A 17,825-nucleotide genomic window follows, 5' to 3' on the forward strand; every position below is an offset into this window, starting at 1 on the left:
TCTCTCTCCCGTGTCAGTGTCATGACAGGCACATATGATTGGGCAGCCAACACGCTGGCCATCACACCAGGTTTCCCTGGTTGCCATTGGCAGACCAGCCATTTAGAGTCCAACCAGTTTGGATGAAGAAATACCCTTGTTAGGTTATATCTCAAGGATAAAATCAATAGCACACAGATGACACTGACCGCCAGACCACGTAAGTGTCAAGATGATGATCCTTCATCTTTATGGCAAAGGACAGGTTGGAGTGCACGTTTTTTTGTTTTACTCTACACCATCCATAACAAGGTATGTGCGAAAAGAAGCTAGATGCCCTCAGTCCTTCATTGAAAGTGGCCTGAAAAGATGGATTTGGCCATTTGGCAAACTCACAATCATTTGAAGCATTCCTAGAAACCGAAGTTTTGGGGGGTCTTTGTTTGGTTTATTTGTTTGTCTGTTTGGGGTTTTTTGTTTTGTTTTGTTTGTATTCTTTCTTCTTTTTTTTAACTTGAAATTTTTGGGATACTATGAAGTTCTGCATCTCAATCAAATGGGTTTAAGCTGCTTCAGTAGAAACGTTAAACCCAAGATTGTAGAAGAAACCTTTCCACGTGCCCCATGAACATACGAGAAGGTTGCCACATCACCTTCATGACAGTGAAGGAGTGGGCAGCCTCTGGGAGGCTGTTTTTCCCAGTTCCACCAGGAAAACCACCTTAGTTATCTGCCTCCTAGAAGTTTGATGGTGGGGTTCTTTTATAGCTCCACAGGCCTAAGAAAGTTAACAGAATTGTAGAAAATAAAAAACAGTATGCATTCTCTCCACTCATCCAAGGCTTGTGGCTGGAATGCTTTTACAGGAAAAGCAAAAACAAAACAAAACAAAAAAACAGTGAAGTGACACATGACAAAGCTTGGAACCCACCAGCCCACCACCACCATCACTGCAAATAATGAAAACTCTCCCTCTTGCTTTTATCAAGAGAGGAGGACAAACCATGAAAATTATATTTAGCTTTTTACTTGCTGGATGCAGACCTATCCCTTATTAACAGTTTTTAAAAAGCACTATAAAAGGTATCAACTACTTACCTCGCTCTAGAACCCTCTGTACTTTAATGTGGTTGGCACAGAATCCACTGTATAGTTTAAAGTGATCCGCATAGTAGAGGAAAGAACCTCCCAGGGAGAACAGCAATTTCTAGAAGGGAGGAGAGAAGGTTAAATCAGACATGCCTTGCATGTGCTCTGACTTCAGCAAAGAATTTGCTTCTGACAATTGTCAGTACTGTTCTGTTCAGTCTGTAGATGGAGAACAGTCTAAGCATTGCCCTAGCAGACCTTAGACTGGTGGGAAAGGTTCTGACAGACACCTCCTGGAAGCAGATTAACTATCTGATGGAATTCACTACAAATGGGCTAAGGCACTGTTTCTCAATCAACTTCTGATGGCCTTGGGCAGCCCCTGTGAAAGGGTCATTAGACCCCCAAAAGGATCACAACCAACTGGTTGAGAACCACTGGCTTAAGGGGTGGGGTATGGAGACTCTCAGAACCACCTACTCCTTACTTGGGATGAATCGTTCCTACTGTATGCTTCTAACTTCCTTTCTACTGCCTTCCCTCTCACCTCTGGAAGAACTCCCTGTCAGCCACGGTCCTTACAATTACTCTTCTCAAGGACAAAGCTCCCTGATAGCCGTCTGAAATCCACGTTCTCCAGCCCAGTTTCCCAAGACCTCATAAGAGAGGCACCCAGTACAGGGGAGCTGCTCTTGCTTTAAAAGAAGTTTCCACTACAGTACTTTTCTTGAAAGTCATGGAGTAGATGTGCTGGATCAGGTGATCCAGACTGACCCCTGAACACAGGGGCTAAACTACGAAGCTGCCTTTCCCCACCCACAAAGCAAGCAATGCAATAAAAACACTGAATTCACCTACATGGAGGAAAGAAATTTACATCCTACTCACCTACATTTGCGTTACTCCAAATTCAAAATACTTACTCGAAACTGTGAGGGGGTTTCCAGGACACTAAAGTCTGAGGAAGCAGAGATTGCATCCTCCAACGTCTCCAGGAACACCTTTTGAAACTCCAGCATCTCTGGCAGGCTCCCAAAAAGTGACTCCATCTACATGAAAGGTGGGGTGTAAAAAGATGTGGCCAGGACAAGCTAGGCTCCCTCAGCCCCGTGCACAGGAAGTGCACCCTAGACACAGGCAAAAGCAGAGCCTTACATAGCATAGTCACAGGGGTATAGTCTACACCTAGAGAGACCCAACTCCATCTCCCTACAATTCCACAGTTCAAGGTTACTTTTTAAGTGGATTTGGAATTTAAAAATAAGGGAAAATGGAAATTAGATTAAAAAAACCTAATTCCTATGATTTAATATTAATAATCCATAAACTGAAAAGTAACTTTTGGCCATACCTCCTGAAAAAAAAAATCATCCTTCTGCCTTTGTAAATATTCCACTGAGGTTTCTGGAGCAGAGGACACACACAAGACTTTCTGAAGAGCTTTCAACTTGGGTGTGTTCATTAGGAATCTACAGTTGGCCAGCCGGTGGTGGCACATGCATTTAATCCCAGCACTTGGGAGGCAGAGGCAGGCAGATTTCTGAGTTTAAGGCCAGACTGGTCTACAGAGTGAGTTCCAGGACAGACAGGGCTATACAGAGAAACCCTGTCTTGAAAGGAAAAAAAAAAAAAAAAAGGAATCTACAGTTGTTTTCTAGGACTGTTGTATCCAGCCTGCAATCCATGGGTTACATGAAGCCACAGACAGCTATAGATACAGCCCAAACCAAAGTCACAAACTTAAGTAAAATGTGTTCTTTGCATCTGGCATGATGGCATAGACTTTAATCCTCACAATGGGGACATAGAGGATGGCAGATCTCTGTGAATTCAAGGCCAGCCTGGCCTACATAGTTCTTGGCCAGCCAAAACACAGCACAAAAGCAACAACAATAACAACAACAAAGCAGTTTTGTTCCCCCACCCACCCACCTCGTGGTTCTTGGGTACAACAAACCCTGAAGGTAAGAGCATCATTTTGTGTTGTTAAATTGTTAAAAAGGCTAAGAGGCAGAAGGAAGGTGTTTGCTATTTACCTCATCTTGGGTAAGAAAGGTCTCATTCTGAAGTGGCTCCAAGTATAGTTCAAAGAGGCAGCTCAGATCCTGAAAGCCAAGAAAAGAGTCTCTTTAATACATAAATCTTCAGAATAACCAGTTGATTCCGGTAGCCCAGGCAGCAGCTCCAAAGACTTCCATTAAAAATGGTGGCATGTATCCTGTTGAAATTCTTGCCCTTCAAAGTGGTTATCGTTGAAAACAAAGATTAATGACTCCATACCTCTGTCTCCTCGATTGTACAGATTGACTATATGTTATCAGCAACCACTCTGCCGTTAACTTCCTGTTGACAGAACAGGCTACTGTGACAGCCTCTGTGTGGAGTTGTGACTTCAGACTGAAACCAGCAAAATTTCCAACTTATGTGTTCAGATGCAAGAACACCAACATTGAGCAGCCAAGCTGTTTACAACCTAAGCCACACTTGAGTCTCTACTGGTCTAGTCACTAGGAGAACACAACAGTGGAAATATTTACATAACCCACTAAAGTTTCTATTTAAGAACTTGAAGCCAAAAGCAATATATATTTTAGTGACAGCAAAGACTTCTTTGGGCTTTCATTCATTCTGAAGAATCAGGAGTCAGATGTCTAGAGCTAGTTGACTACTATGCAGACTCACTACGTAGACCAGATTAGCCTTGAGTCTGCCAGCTTCTACCTCCTGTAGAACTGACTGCCTGCCTTTACAAGGGAGAAGTCTTAGACTGCTTGAAGCCCCGAGGCCCCAGAACTGAACTAGTGACCACTGTGAGAGCAAACCCAACACTGCCAGCTCTTCACAATGCAAAAACCTCCCTGCCTTTCCTTCCCTCCTTCCCTTTCCACATGTACAACAACCTGGGAATGTGAGGAGGGAAGGTGGCTGTGAGTTACTAGATCAAATCTCAGGGAAACACAGATGTGAATAATTTCATGCATAATTTCACAGATGTGAATAATTGCATGCAGATTTGGAGTTAGGTCCAAGCAGGACAATGAAGAAAATCCTGTGTTAAGTCAGCAACAAGAAATGAAAGAATAGTAGGGGATATATGTGAACTATAAGTCTGCATTGAACACTGGTTATTTTGTCGCACAGTCACTTCTATTCAGACTAATGCCACTTGCCCAGAGGACTTGCTGCACAGCAGGAGTGGGTCATACTAAGCCATGGGTGGCAAAGAGCCTCTGTCCTATAAAATCAAATGGCAGAGTTCCTGCAAGGAAAGAAGAGTTGGCCCTTCCTCGACTACCTGCTCACCCATCTACCTCAGTAGCCTAGCCCTTACTGGAAATGGCCCTGCTAGAACAGTGTACTCCAAATCCATTCTGTTCCCAACTCTGTGCTGGACACAGCAGGTTCTGTGATGCTGTTCAAATGTCTGATGGCTCCAGAGCCCCAAGCACTCACAGCTTCCAGAGCTGCTTGAACAAGTTTACTGGGTCACTGAAGAAATTCTGAGCACCCTGGAAGTCCCTATCTTCCACAGGACAAGGAATACTGCAAAGTGAAGCCAAAATCTTTCTAGCTTTTCTTTCCCTCCCAAAGACCAATACAAGAGGCACTGGAGCCAACGGTGACTAAAATTTCTGACAATGTATTGGGAATTAGTAGCAGCACACTAAGCTCGAATTGGCCTTGGTTGGTTGGTTGGTCGGTTGGTTGGTTGATTTGATTTGGTTTGATTTGGTTCTAGACAAAGTCCAGTATATCTCAACCTGGCCTCAAACTCATTATGTAGCTGAGAATAACAGCTGCTGATCTTCCTTCCTCTACTTGCAGCATGCTGGGATTACAAGCATGCACCATCATATTCAGTTCAGCAGTATCACACCCGGGGCTTTGCACATGTCTGGCAAGCCCTGTACTAACTGCCTACATTCCCAGTGCTTGGGTAACAGCCACATGTGTGCCAATGTGTAACTGTGGACTTAACAGATGTGCAAGAATTTCTGGAAGGCTGGTGACAAGCACAGGGAACAACACGGAAGTTGGAGGGCTCCTTCCAAAGGACATGCAGCACTACAAGCCAGCCCAGGCCTGAATTCCCAGCCACTGTCCTGGGCCATGCCCTTCCAGAGATATGACAAATGGAGCAAGCTTAAGATAGCCCCAAAGCACCAGCAAATGCTTAAAGCAAAGAATACTATATTCCCAATCTCCTATGTTAATAGAATGTTTCTCAAAGTACTAACTAGGGGCTGGCTGATCAGATAAACGAATTCAGTGGGTACCCAAGACCACGGTAGCTATGCCTTTGCTGTAGTATGATGAAGTGCCTCCAGTCTACACAGAGCTTCCCGTGGATAGGGCTGACCACCGGGATTCTGAGACCCTATATTCAGGGCCTCTGGGGTATAGATTGCTCCCCAGCTCCTCATAACCCAAAGTGATCTCTACTCTTCTTGCTGAAGCAGTGTAGAGTCTGTTCCCACAGATTGCAAATAATGAACTCCAACATCTGTTTCCATAGTGAAAGCTGCCTTGGCAACAAAAGGAGCCAAGAATCCAAATTTTCGGAGTCTTCTCAGTTCTTTTACCCACTCAACCTGCCCACCCTTCCCCGCAGCAGTTCACCTCAGGGAGCACATGTCTACATCCTGAGTGGCAGCTGTCCCAGGCAGAGGCAATCTCAGGCATCCACCAGCTTGACATCATCATCAACAAAGGGGTGTGCATGCCCCACCACTTCCCATTACCTTCACATAAGACTTCTCTGTGTCTACAAGCTCCTGGATGACTTTCCGGAGGCGATCTGCATCTGAGAGGTGACGAGCCAGAGGCCTGGGAGGTGGGTCATGGCTCTCTGTTGGTGCTTCCATACTGGTGGTGTGGGTGTCGTTCAAGTCCCTGCAGAGCTCCGCAATCTGGTCAGCGCTCTGAGAGATGACGAGAGAGGGAAGGCCATGCTCAGGACACTGCTTGCCAGTGTTGTATATGCACCTCACCTAGAACACCAAGTGTTTCATCTGCACCAAGCACACGGTCAGGAGTCTCACAAAGACATGGATCTAGGGCCAATAGCTTCATTCACTTCAGACTACTCTCACTATTACCCAAGAGTCCTGTAAGGAAGACAGCATCTATAGTGTTTTCCTTTGGTATACAACATCCTTCACTCTCACAAGAGCTGTGAATGGTTCTTTAGCACTAAAATCAGTGTCAGGAATGAGACTGCCTACTTGTTGTTGGGGTTGCTCTAAAAATCCAGACACAGAGTTTTCTAAACAGTCAGGAATGAGACTGCCTACTTGTTGTTGGGGTTGCTCTAAAAATCCAGACATAGAGTTTTCTAAACAGTCAGGAATGAGACTGCCTACTTGTTGTTGGGGTTGCTCTAAAAATCCAGACACAGAGTTTTCTAAACAGTACATACAGGAGGCAGATTCACTGAATCCATTCTGTCCTCAGCAGTTGACTGAACCAGCTTTCCATCTCCCAGTCTGGGAAACTCAGACATGGTGAGGTACCATGCAATTTCAGGATGGCTTGGTCCCAGTCTGCCTGAAGTTCTCCCCTCAGATCTAACTATGTGGCCTGTGCCATGTAGCAGTTATAAATGAGACCACTCAAGCTGGCTATGCATATACCAGGATAGAATAGAAGGTAAGACAGGGATCATAGGTGTCAGAAAAAATAAATGCCATTCTGGCCCACCATCCTTTTCTTCCACCACCACCCCACCACCATCCTTTTCTGTTCCAGCTCCTCTGCTTCCCAACATAGTGTCTTCATTTGGTGGAAAGACAGAATCAAGACCAAAACCCTCAACAGTGATCCTCTGCCTGGCCTTGCTATCCAGTTCAATGAATATCGACCAATCCTGTTCAGTCTCCAAAGAAGTGAAGAGGGTAGTTGCTGCCCAAGAAAAGAAGACCTGCCAAGGTTAGAGACATCAAAGTGCAGACTGGGACAGTCTGGAAACCAGCAAGAGGGGGAGTCGGAGAGATGGAAAGACCACCCTGGGATAGAAAACCATGGAAAAATCAGCTAAGATTGTAATGTGGTCCTAAGTGGTGCATGACCCAAGAAAGAACCACAGCATGAGCTAATGATGCAGTAGGAAGCATGGACCCAGTAATGTTCAGAGCCTAAATCAAGGGGCTAGTGGAAAGGAAGTGAGGCTCTCACCTACTGCATTCTCTTTTGCATGAATCCTGGTTTGTAGCACAGGATGAGATAAAGGAGAGATGTTGTTTACAACTGGACATGCAGACTTCAAAAGTGTTTGCTTCAAAACAGTTCAAGCAGAAAAACAATTTTCTTTGAGCATATGTATTTTTACTTGTTTTCATTTTTAAATTTGAACATGAATATTTCTGGTAATGCCCGTCAGAAGATGGATATAAAATTCAATAGGAAAACAGATATGGAAGGCCTGGGGCATAGATCAGTTGAGTGTTCTCCTAGGTTGCAACAAATTTCCTGGGTTTGATCCAAAGCACCATGAAAGCCAACTTGGGCATGATAGTGTACATCTGTAATCCCAGCATTCAGGAGGCAGAGGCAGGATGATCAGAAGCTAAAAGTCGTCTTCAACTACAAAACAAGTTCAAGGCTTGCCTGAGCTAAATCGAATACTGTGCCCCACCCCTTGCCAAAAAGATATGGATCTGAAGGCTTTGGAATACTGTTTTCCAAGTGTCCCATATCATCAGATTTTAGATCTGTTTTGGAAGCTCCAACACTGTGCATCACATCCTAACAGCACAAGCTCACAGGAAGCGCAACCAAAAGGTGGCAGCCTTTCTCTTCCAGGACCTGAGGAACTTGAAAGAATGTGACTAAGACACTCAAAGACTCCTGGCTTCCTCCTCCTCTCGGGTGGACCCCAGCCTCACATTAGTTTTTAACCAAACATGGTGCAATCCTGAGCCAGAACCCCTGGGGCCCCATCATAGGTGGGGATTTTGGTTGGTTGGTTTTGGTTTTGTTTTGTGAGATAAGGTCTTGGGAGGCCTGGCAGCTTCCTAAATAGACCAGGCTTGCTCTGAACTTGCAGCCCTCTCTCTTCTGCACCTCTCAAGTGCAGAGAATACAGGGGTGTGTAACTACACCCCACTGTGGGATTGTTGTTGAGATAGTCACCCTATGCATCCCTTGCAACTTTGCATTTGAGGTCCCTCTACCTTGCCCTCCCAAATGTTAGATTACAAGGATGCACCACCTTGCCCAACACCAAGGATACACCAAATGATCCTGAAGTATGGCCTTCAGGAGAACCGTTGGTCTCCCCATCAGGACAGCTACACCCGAGCGGGCTTCCCAAGACTGGCATTGACTCCAGCTTATCACCTTTACCCAGGATGGAAACATAGAAGCTGCATAGTCTATGTTTGCATGCAGAAAAGAACACTGGCAGAATCGCATCCAGACAATGGCTCTGGTTCTAAGCCTAGTCTCCTACTGGCTACTAAAAAGCCAGTGATAATTACTGGCTCTAAAACTTACTTGAAATCTCTATTCTGAGACTTGCACCACAAACTCAGACAATGCAGTTTCGGTAGTCCTGAGAGCTAATAGTCTCCAGAGCTGTGGAATCTATATTAAGCTTGCATATACCGCACAAAATAAGATCTGACAAAATGCACCCTAAGTTAAATGGCATCTGGTGAGATTACAGCTTTGCCTTGCTGCAATGTCAAAAATCACACCTAACAATGTGGTGTTAAAATAACCAGGCTTCAAAAATAAAATATCTTGCCATTTTGGAAATTCAGAATTCATTTTAAAAACACTTCTCATAGAATCGAGTTCCAAGAAGTGAATGTTAGCCGAGTTATTTCAGTGGCAAATTTACTTGTCACGGTCCCGAGATTAAGTGCTCAGAGCCGCACAGGTGCCCATTGAACACTTCACAGTTTAAGCCAAGGCTTAAAGGTGGCTTTAAGGATCACAAGGAGGCAGGGCTCATAGACTTGATAACAAATGTTTTTAAAGATGCATGTGAAAGCTTCTCATGGATACAGATCACTTCCTCTACTACCAACGATGATAAGCATCAGACAGTAAAAGGCCACAGTCTATGCGAGTATAGTTAAGTCACTTAGGCGCAGTGACATTTGTGAGTCTTCTGCATCCTTATTGATGAATATATAGCAGCCTTGACTATCTGACAGATGACTGCACCCTTCACTATGTGGATCTAGGAGAAGAGGAAACGTGCCTTTGCCAAGTGCCTGCGCCACACCACACTTAGGAGATCCTCCCACTGAGCATGCCATCATCTCGACTTTGGCATAGCCCACTAATACGTTGTAAATGGTGACAAGCTATTCACAGCACCGGCCACCCATGGGCAGAGAGAACCTGTTCTTCCTGTTGCCTCTGCCTACCAAAGGGGGTCTGGGCTCTCTTGCTCCAGGTAACAGAAGGATGAGACATGGCTGCTTCAAGTGGTGAATGCAAGGAACACCTTTGCACAGGTCATTTCAGGGACAATGGGCAAGTCTGTCAGGCCGTCCAGACCTCAGCCCGAAGGAGGCTGCTTTAAAAGCAAAAGTCATGGTTCCAAGTTGGAGGTAGGCATGTATGAAGGCTCAGAGCAGTGGGCACGGCGAACAGAGAGTACCAGCCTACTCAAGCAGGAGCCAACTCTTTTGTTTTTCAGTGTGTAGCAATCAGTAGTAATGGACTTATGGTCGGCCTCGGGGTTTTCAGGAGGATAGAAAACATTCACTTTGTGAATCTCTTAAAAAGAATAAATGAATTTTTTTCCCCTTAAAACTGTTTTGAAAGGTAATGTACAGACACTCTCCTCCCATACCCCCAACACAACATGTTCTTTCAAGTTTTTTTTGCTTTAGCATGGCAGTGCACAACCAAGAGCCTAACACTGGAAAGTCTTGAGCACAAGGATTGCAACATAAAGGCTAGCCTGGACTACACACTGAGACCTTATCTCCAAACAAATTAAAATTGTTGGGTATTTACTCGGAGCCACCAAGTTTGGTCCCCACTTGAAAACAATTTCATCGTATTTACAGACAAGGCCTGACTCACTGAGGAACACTGAATCCAGACAGATGCCTGGGCAGAGTTCTCTGGGGTTTGTTTCAATGTGTGGCTAAGGCACCTTCTGCCTCCCTATAAAAAGAGGCAGCGTGTCTGTCTATTCTCAAGAAGCTCAGAAAAACATTTTAGGGGGATGGCACCCAAACTGCCTACAGTGAGCAAGCATCTAACCTCAGATACACTTTGGACGAAAAAGGACAGTGTCTTGCTCAAACCAAGTTCAAAGCAACAACCCTATAACCCTCCTAACCCAGAAACCAAGACACTTTTTTTATCAGAAAATACCAGAACAGCCTCTCTGTCACTTGGTTTGCAAAACCCCCAGATCACACAACAGCTCTAATGGTTGCCTTTTTCCTACTGGAAGACATACCCTGACTGGGTTTATTTCAGTTTCCTTGAGGGCTTTGGAACCTTAAAAGTAACTGCTGCGGGTTAAAGTACCTCCTATTATGAGCTACTGTGCTGGTCAGAAGCCCCCTGCTGCATAACTGAGCTATGGCCTCATCTTGATTGGTGTGCAACAGCGCCCCCATCCTTGGCTCCAGGTATGACAAGCTATTTTGTCTGCATGGCTTGAGCTCAAAAAAAAAAAAAAAAAAAAAAAAAAAAAAAAAAAAAAAAAACATTTTCAGCCCATAAAACGAGATTCAAACTTGCTGGATAATGAGGTAATATTTCATATGGAAGCAACTGAAAGGGAAATGTCTAGTATGCTACTTTGAGATCCCAGCCTACAGTAAAAGCTTGGGATTGGGTATCAGCAGCAGATGTGACCAATATACTGACCCTTCAAATGCTATTCTGTCGGGGTGACTGGTCATACTGTAAACAATCTGGCTGAAATGAAAATATGAAGAGAAGACACATAAGACTCAATCTAACTCCTACTGAGATAATGGACCCTAAAGAAATGAGGCTTTCTCCCAGGAATTTCATGATGGGAAGAAGAAAGAGATACCAGACAGAGTGTGCACTTGTCTCCCAAAAAGAAACGTCACAGTCCTAAGACCTTGTTAGCATGAATCCTAGACAAAGACGGGTCGGTGTTGGCTGGGACCACACCTTGGCCAAGACTGTTTGGATGTACTTTTCCTTTGCCCTCTACTTAAGCTCTGGTCTCTTCTGGCCTGAAAGAAGGACTTGAGGGATTCACTAGATCTCTTGTCTCTCTTCCCCAAATGGCAACACTGAGTAAATCTCCTCCCTCTGCTTTCCACTATTAATTTGGCCCTTTTAATTGGCTTATTAAAGACTGCTGGCCAGGCCTGACTTGGAGCGCAGGTTATGCACACCTGCCCCCTTCCACCCCCCCAACTCTGATGGCAATAGCACAAATGTGTGTTCACTTACACACCTCTGGCTGCTGGCTCCTCCCCTCTTCTCTATCCCACACTTAGCAGTTTTATCTTAGGCCACCGACCTAAATCTGAGTCAAGTCTGCATAAGGACCACAAGGCTTCTCAATGCTCCAATCTCTCAGGCAGAAGAATCAGGTTGATGAGGCTTCTACTTTTAGAATACTAGCATTTTTGACCTGTTGGTGATGATTAACCTTAAGGATGCCCCAGCTCGGGCAAGGTAGGCAGGCAGGATATGGTTAGTATGCTCCATGTTCTCTTTTAAAGAAAAAAAAAAAATCCTCTGTTCACTGTCTAGAAGCCATGAGGAGGCTGTGTTCCCGAGCAAGCTCAGGGCAACCACAGTGTCATCTGTCACTTCTAGCAAATTAGTTAAGTCAGAAAAGTTTGCCTTCAGGGGAAAAGATGATTAAAAAGTACAAAGGACTTTCCCTCAACTCGCTCTGTGCTTCATCACTCATGTCTCTAATTTACAGAAAGAGCTAATATTACCAACATGACTGACACAGTAGATCTGGAGCCCCCAGCTGACAGGAGACTGCCCCAGAAAGGCTGATAAGCATCGGAGTGAGGACCACCTCCAGACTTCCCCTGAACAGCAGGGTCAGAGGTCTAAATTACATTTTGTGAGGCCCCTGGCTAGCGAGCCTACAGGCAACATGGCGATGCCTCAGCAGAATGGGGCTGAGATGACCAGTGATATCTGTCAAACCATTTGTCACAGTAGTAACAGTGAAACGATGGGCAAACCTGAAAATGGATCTCTGTTGGTATTATGCAGCATGCAGAAAGCCCTGAGTTCAATCCCCAAATCCCATAAACAGGAATGCTGGGCCCACACCTGTTATCCAAGCACTCCAGAAGGGGTGGCAGGTGAATCAGAGGTTCAAGGTCATTGTTCTGGCAAGTTCAGTGCCAGCATGGGCTACATGAGACCCTGCCTAAATAGAGAAAGAAGAAACGACTCAAGAGAATGACATTCTTGTCTTTAATAAAGAGAGCAAACAACAAATAGAGTACATCAAAATGGCCTGCCCCTCCCCTGCCACCCAACCAGAGTTCTGGCTTTAACGAGGCAAAAAGAGATGGTAAGCTATGAAATTAACTGTCAAATAAATTACAGTATGGAAATGCAATTCGAGTCACGGCAGCTACCTGTGGTGGAAGACACCTACTGTCCAAAGGAGAACAGGATTTGTTAGTGAGAGAAAGGGACCTGCGTTGCCAGGGATGCTAGTTAATAAATGGCTCTTACTGAGTGTTAGAGTTCCAGTTTAAGCAACACAGAGCAGAGGTGAATGTGCTTGGCTGAATTCCAATAAAGCTTTATTGATAATAATAGCCAGCAGACTGGATTTGACCCACAGCACACAATTTGGTGACACCTCTCCCTCTTGAATGGTCCTCTTTTAATTAGTTGTTCTAGAGTGGGATTATGGAAGTCTCTTGTATACATGGGTGTTGTGTTTGGCACCAGGCAGCTATCTCATTCCTCATGAACAAATCCGGTAAAGAAACCCAGTACCAAGCCAGGAGACATTGATAGACTGGCCATCCACTGCAGCCTCTGTAGGAGGAACATTCAAACATAGTGTTTTATGGGAAAAGAGGTGTTTGGCTGCACTGAAAGGCTGCTTACTCCTTGAAAGGTCCTTGGCAGAGGGATCTTCTCTTCTTTATTCCTGAATCCTGACCAGACTGCTGTTAAATAAGGAAAGCAAGCAGAAGGCAGGCAACGAGGACCCAAGCAGCCTTGGCACCTCTCCTGTTACCAGGAGCTTCTGGGCTGTTCCTGTTCCAGGAGCAGGGTGCCTGCCTGGGGCTATGGTGTGGGAAGCCATGTGGAGGCAGCCAGCCTCCCTCTCCCTACTAAGTACCATCTCTGCTTCCTCTACCTTCTCAGTTGCCCTGGGCTGCTTTTCCATGACACTTCGGAGGCTGCATGTGTCCTCCCTCACTCTGGGCCAATTTTACTTTGCCCTGTTCTGATACCCGTTGCAGCTACAGCACTCCTGCCCAGCCCTCCTCCCCATTCCTCTTCCATGTTTCGCCCATGGCTCCCAGCCTCTCCTGTTTGAGATGCTGTAGGTTGCCATGTCCTAGTCCCCATTCGGTGTGGCCAGAGGAGGAGCCTCATGGAAAATTTCTGATGAAATTGGATGGCTCTGGCTCGTTCTTTGAGGCAACCAAAAAATATATCCTTTTGTAATTTTGAAGATAAAAGAAGTTGAGACTTTAGACTCTAGAGATGGCTCTGCCCACTGGAAAAGCACTTTCAGTGGGAGCCCGAGGACCTGGGTTCAAATCCCCAGTACTTCTGTAAAGCCAGATGCAGTACTGTGTGTCTGGAACCCAGGGCTTGTATGGCAAGACAGGAAGCAGAATTCCTGGAAGCTCATGAGGCAGCTAATCTGGGGTATGCATCAGGAAAAAGCAAACAAGCAAACAAAACCCCAAATCAACAACAACGACACAATCCCCCTGAAAAACAAACAACCAAGACACTATGCATCAAATAAGATGGTGGCTGAGACTGACACTCAAGGTTGGCCTCTGACTTTGCATTCATGTCATTTATACATGTGCGCACTCACTTTCGAGTATGTGCAACACACAAGGATTATAAAAGAAAATGACAGTTTGCTGGGCAGTAGCTTTCACTGAGCCCTTGGCTGTACTGCGCCTATACTTGGTGGGTTATTCATACACATTTTCCCCCTCATTTTCCTCCTCCGAGTCACCTATAGTATGTGATCTTCACGGATAGGAACTGAGTCAGGGAGAAGTTAGTTATGGTCACTTAGGTGCTTGCCATGCCAGGGTTTTAACTCCACAACCTGCCTCTCCCACCCCCCCCCCTGTGTGTGTGTGTGTGTGTGTGTGTGTGTGTATGTGTGTGTGTATCACCTTCCTTAAAAGAGGCATTTGTTTGAGGACATGGCCCAGAGACCAAGGAGCCAGAAACTTTGGGTTCTGGCTGCAAACTGGAGGAAAGAAGGGGAGAGGCCATGAGGATCAGTGTTCAGGATTTGCCCAGGCCTTTGCGTTGCTGTTCTGGACATGGGCCCTGCAGGTGGCAGGAACCATTTGCTTGGCGTACTATACCAAGACTGCAAAACCCAGGGCCAGGGAGGTTCTCTGCTTGTAACTGCTATTCCAGGACTTCCTCTCCTTGGCAGCAAGGTTCCTACCTCATGTTTCCCATACCTCCTGGCGAAGAGAGGCCCTATCTCTTTCTTCCCATGTCCACCTGTGTGACCTGCCTCAGGCTCACCACCACCCCCATCCCCACACTGGCCCTCAGTTCCTGCAAAGTCCCCACCCCCCTCAACCAACGTTAGACTTTATTTCTCTGTAGTCACAGTTCTGTGTTCATGTGCCTGGCCTCATCTATCCAAGACAGCTTCCTCTGTCAATTTCCACAGGTCACGCAGGGATGCCTTTCTAGCTGCATCCAAGGCCCTGTGAGGGGAGAGTGAGTCAGACCCACAAATCAGACATCCTTTTGCAAATCAAACATCTTGTGGAGCCTCTTTTGCCTCGAATCATTTTTTTTTTTTGTAAAATAACAGGAAATGATTCTACTTAGAAAAAAATTAAAAATTCAACTACTATAAAAATGAGATCATTCAGATAAGCTGAAAGATTAAAATTAAAATAACTTGAAATGCAGTGTTAAACACTGCATATTATATACACACACACATACACATGCATACATTATTGCATTTAATAAAAATCTACTCATGCATATTAATATATAGGAGATATATATATACATACATACACATATATGTGCAGAGCCCTGACTGTGGAATGGTGGTATCTTCCCCACTCCCAAGATTAGAGGGAGGGCAATATTAGCCAAAGCACTGTGTGGGGAGTTCCTTAATGAAGACCTGTCCCATTGGTGATGGGTCTTTAGATTATTTTGGATTCTGACAGATCTGTAGGTTATATTGATTCCATGTAATGTGACTCCACACAAAGACAGCACACATAGGAAAAATAACAGTTCACAAGAGCATAATCAGACAGAAGTCAAAGTAACAGACAGAACAGAAATTACTGTCGGAAACCCTGGAACCGCTGTTACAACAGCCTCCACCGCAGGCAGACACTCATTCCCCAGAGTGGACACTTCTGCTGCATTGTCTGACCAGCTCAAAAACTGTTTTGTTTCCCCTCAGTACTGCTGTACTTCTGTGCCCCAAATATAGTTTAAGTGGCTATTTTTACAAAGGTGTCATTACTCCATGTTAGTGTCTTTATAGACTTCAAGCCATCAGCCTATGGCTGCTCAGACAGAGTCACCTGTATGAATAGTTAGCAGTCCAGGACTTACAAGCCTTCCTACCCAGTATTTCGAATTATTTGGCAACTAGTGAAAATTTCATTCAAATTCTATGAAAGAGATTCTTTCAAACACAAATTAAAAGTAAAAGGAACCAAAAAGTTGTCTGTGTAACCTAATAAAGTTTGAAGTTTAAGTTAAATTACCAAATGGTTGCACCCATAGTTCTAGCAAAAGCCAGTTGTTCATCAAACAGACCCAAATTTTATACACGCTGTTTAAGCATGTGCTCACCCCGAGGTATGAAAATCCGTGCTGGGCAGAATTGGTATTATGAAAAAATCCCCTTCAAAAGCTGACAGAAACGGTCTCAATATTGGCTTTCTCAATGACCAACTGCTTGAGACATATTGGCCTGATAGTTAATGGCCAATATCTCAACGTCTGCCCACTAAAGGGGACTGTAATGAGAATTTGATAGGGTTGTAGGAAAACTGGTCTTTGGTGAGGTGAGGTGTTTGCAGTCATAACGGGGCTGGGAACACAGCTCAGTTGGTAAAATGCTTCTCTAAGAAGCATAACTCTTAGGCTCAGCCCTCAGTGTGACATGAGCCCTGCATGCTGGCACACACCTGTAACTCTGGCACTCATCCACAGTGCATTCAGGAGGTAGAGGCAGGAGGATCACTCTCAGTTACACAGTGAGTTCAAGGCTAGCCTGGGATACATAAGACTGCCTCAAAAACAAAACAAAACAACTTCATAACATATGCATAGAGATAATATCAGACATCTTGCTCAAGGCCCTTTGCAATTAATGTCATTTACATACATGGGCCTAGTTTAATTTTACCTCTCAGCCACAAGCCTGTAGGGAAGTATAAGGTATTCTTTATAAGTACTGGGGGGGGGGGGGGGCGGGGGGGCGGGGCGACCATGTGATTTTCCCAAAGCCCAGTGAAGACTGTACAAAAGCTCTGGCACTTCTGGCCCATCTGTCTTTCTACTTCACACAACAGGAAATTAAGAGCCCTCTACCTAATGTACTTTCCAATTAGTTACAGCAAGAGATAAACACCTCAAATCACTGCTCCAATCCGTCCTTTATAACCACTTTCCAAGGGCAAGATAAATGTACTTCTGGGAGAAGCCTCTTAGGCATAGGACGAGCCAAAATGTTCATCCATAGACACCGAGCATAACAGTTACCGTGCTTGACCTGCTCCTAAATGTTCTCCATAAGACAGCAAGCCAGCCTGGGGCAGGAAGCCAGAAAGAAGCACAGGCTCTGGCTTGGTGGTATAAGGGGACCTCTTCATTGCCTGGATCTGCTGCAGACCAACGGTGAATTCTTAGAAGCCTGAGTTATTTGAATGTTGCCACCTACAATCCTGTGCTCCTACTTAGAAGGAAAGCCATTACAGATGCTTAGCGTGTGCGGGGACGGGGAGGGGCATTCTTTAGACTTCATAGACCCAGTAACCCAGTCTCTCAAGAAGAGTGAGGCAGGGAGAGGGAACTCAGGGCCATAATTTGACTGACCCACCCCCCCCCAACACACACACACACACACACACACACACACACACATCCTTCCAGCAGCCCTGACTTGTCCTACTAACAGTACATGGAAAGAAAGCTTCAAACCTGGTTTCAAAAACAGCCTTTGAGAAGCAAAGTAGATTAAACATTAAATTATTTGTTCCCCTTTTGGCAGCCTTACTTAGGCTAGGCATGTGCTTGGGCTGTTTGTCTCCAGTAGGCACACATACAACCCAAGGACACTTTAACTGTAGTTTTAGTAACACTGCATTTAGACATGCAGCGGTCACCTCTGTTCACTCCCTCCCTCTCCCCTCCGACAACCACGTGAGGTTCAGTATCTGCCACACACGCAGCTAAGACTTCATACAAACCAACCCTCACATCCTGACACTGACCACAGGAGCAACGTGGAGAGGCAGACTTGCAACTGTTACAACACTATTTTCAACAAATAGTTGAAATATAATTTCAAGTGCCATTTCCTTGGGTTGAGAAGAATA

General features: G+C 45.1%; 1 protein-coding gene across 4 annotated transcripts in view; it reads right to left on the minus strand.

Moving 5' to 3' along the window:
• Positions 1-17,825, minus strand: part of Tiam2 (TIAM Rac1 associated GEF 2) — a 206,975-nt gene that overhangs the window by 9,194 nt on the left and 179,956 nt on the right. For all 4 annotated transcript variants that reach the window (XM_021186122.2, XM_021186121.2, XM_029471058.2 and 1 more), the window contains 4 exons: positions 5,811-5,990; positions 3,105-3,173; positions 1,992-2,117; positions 1,078-1,186 (listed from right to left, as the gene is read on the minus strand). In XM_021186122.2, coding sequence (XP_021041781.1) covers positions 1,078-1,186; positions 1,992-2,117; positions 3,105-3,173; positions 5,811-5,990 — 484 coding nt within the window. The remainder of the gene's footprint in view (positions 1-1,077; positions 1,187-1,991; positions 2,118-3,104; positions 3,174-5,810; positions 5,991-17,825) is intronic.

Source organism: Mus caroli, unplaced genomic scaffold, assembly GCF_978045245.1.
Source record: "Mus caroli unplaced genomic scaffold, Mus_caroli_1 scaffold_18, whole genome shotgun sequence".
Taxonomy (NCBI): Eukaryota; Metazoa; Chordata; class Mammalia; order Rodentia; family Muridae; genus Mus; species Mus caroli.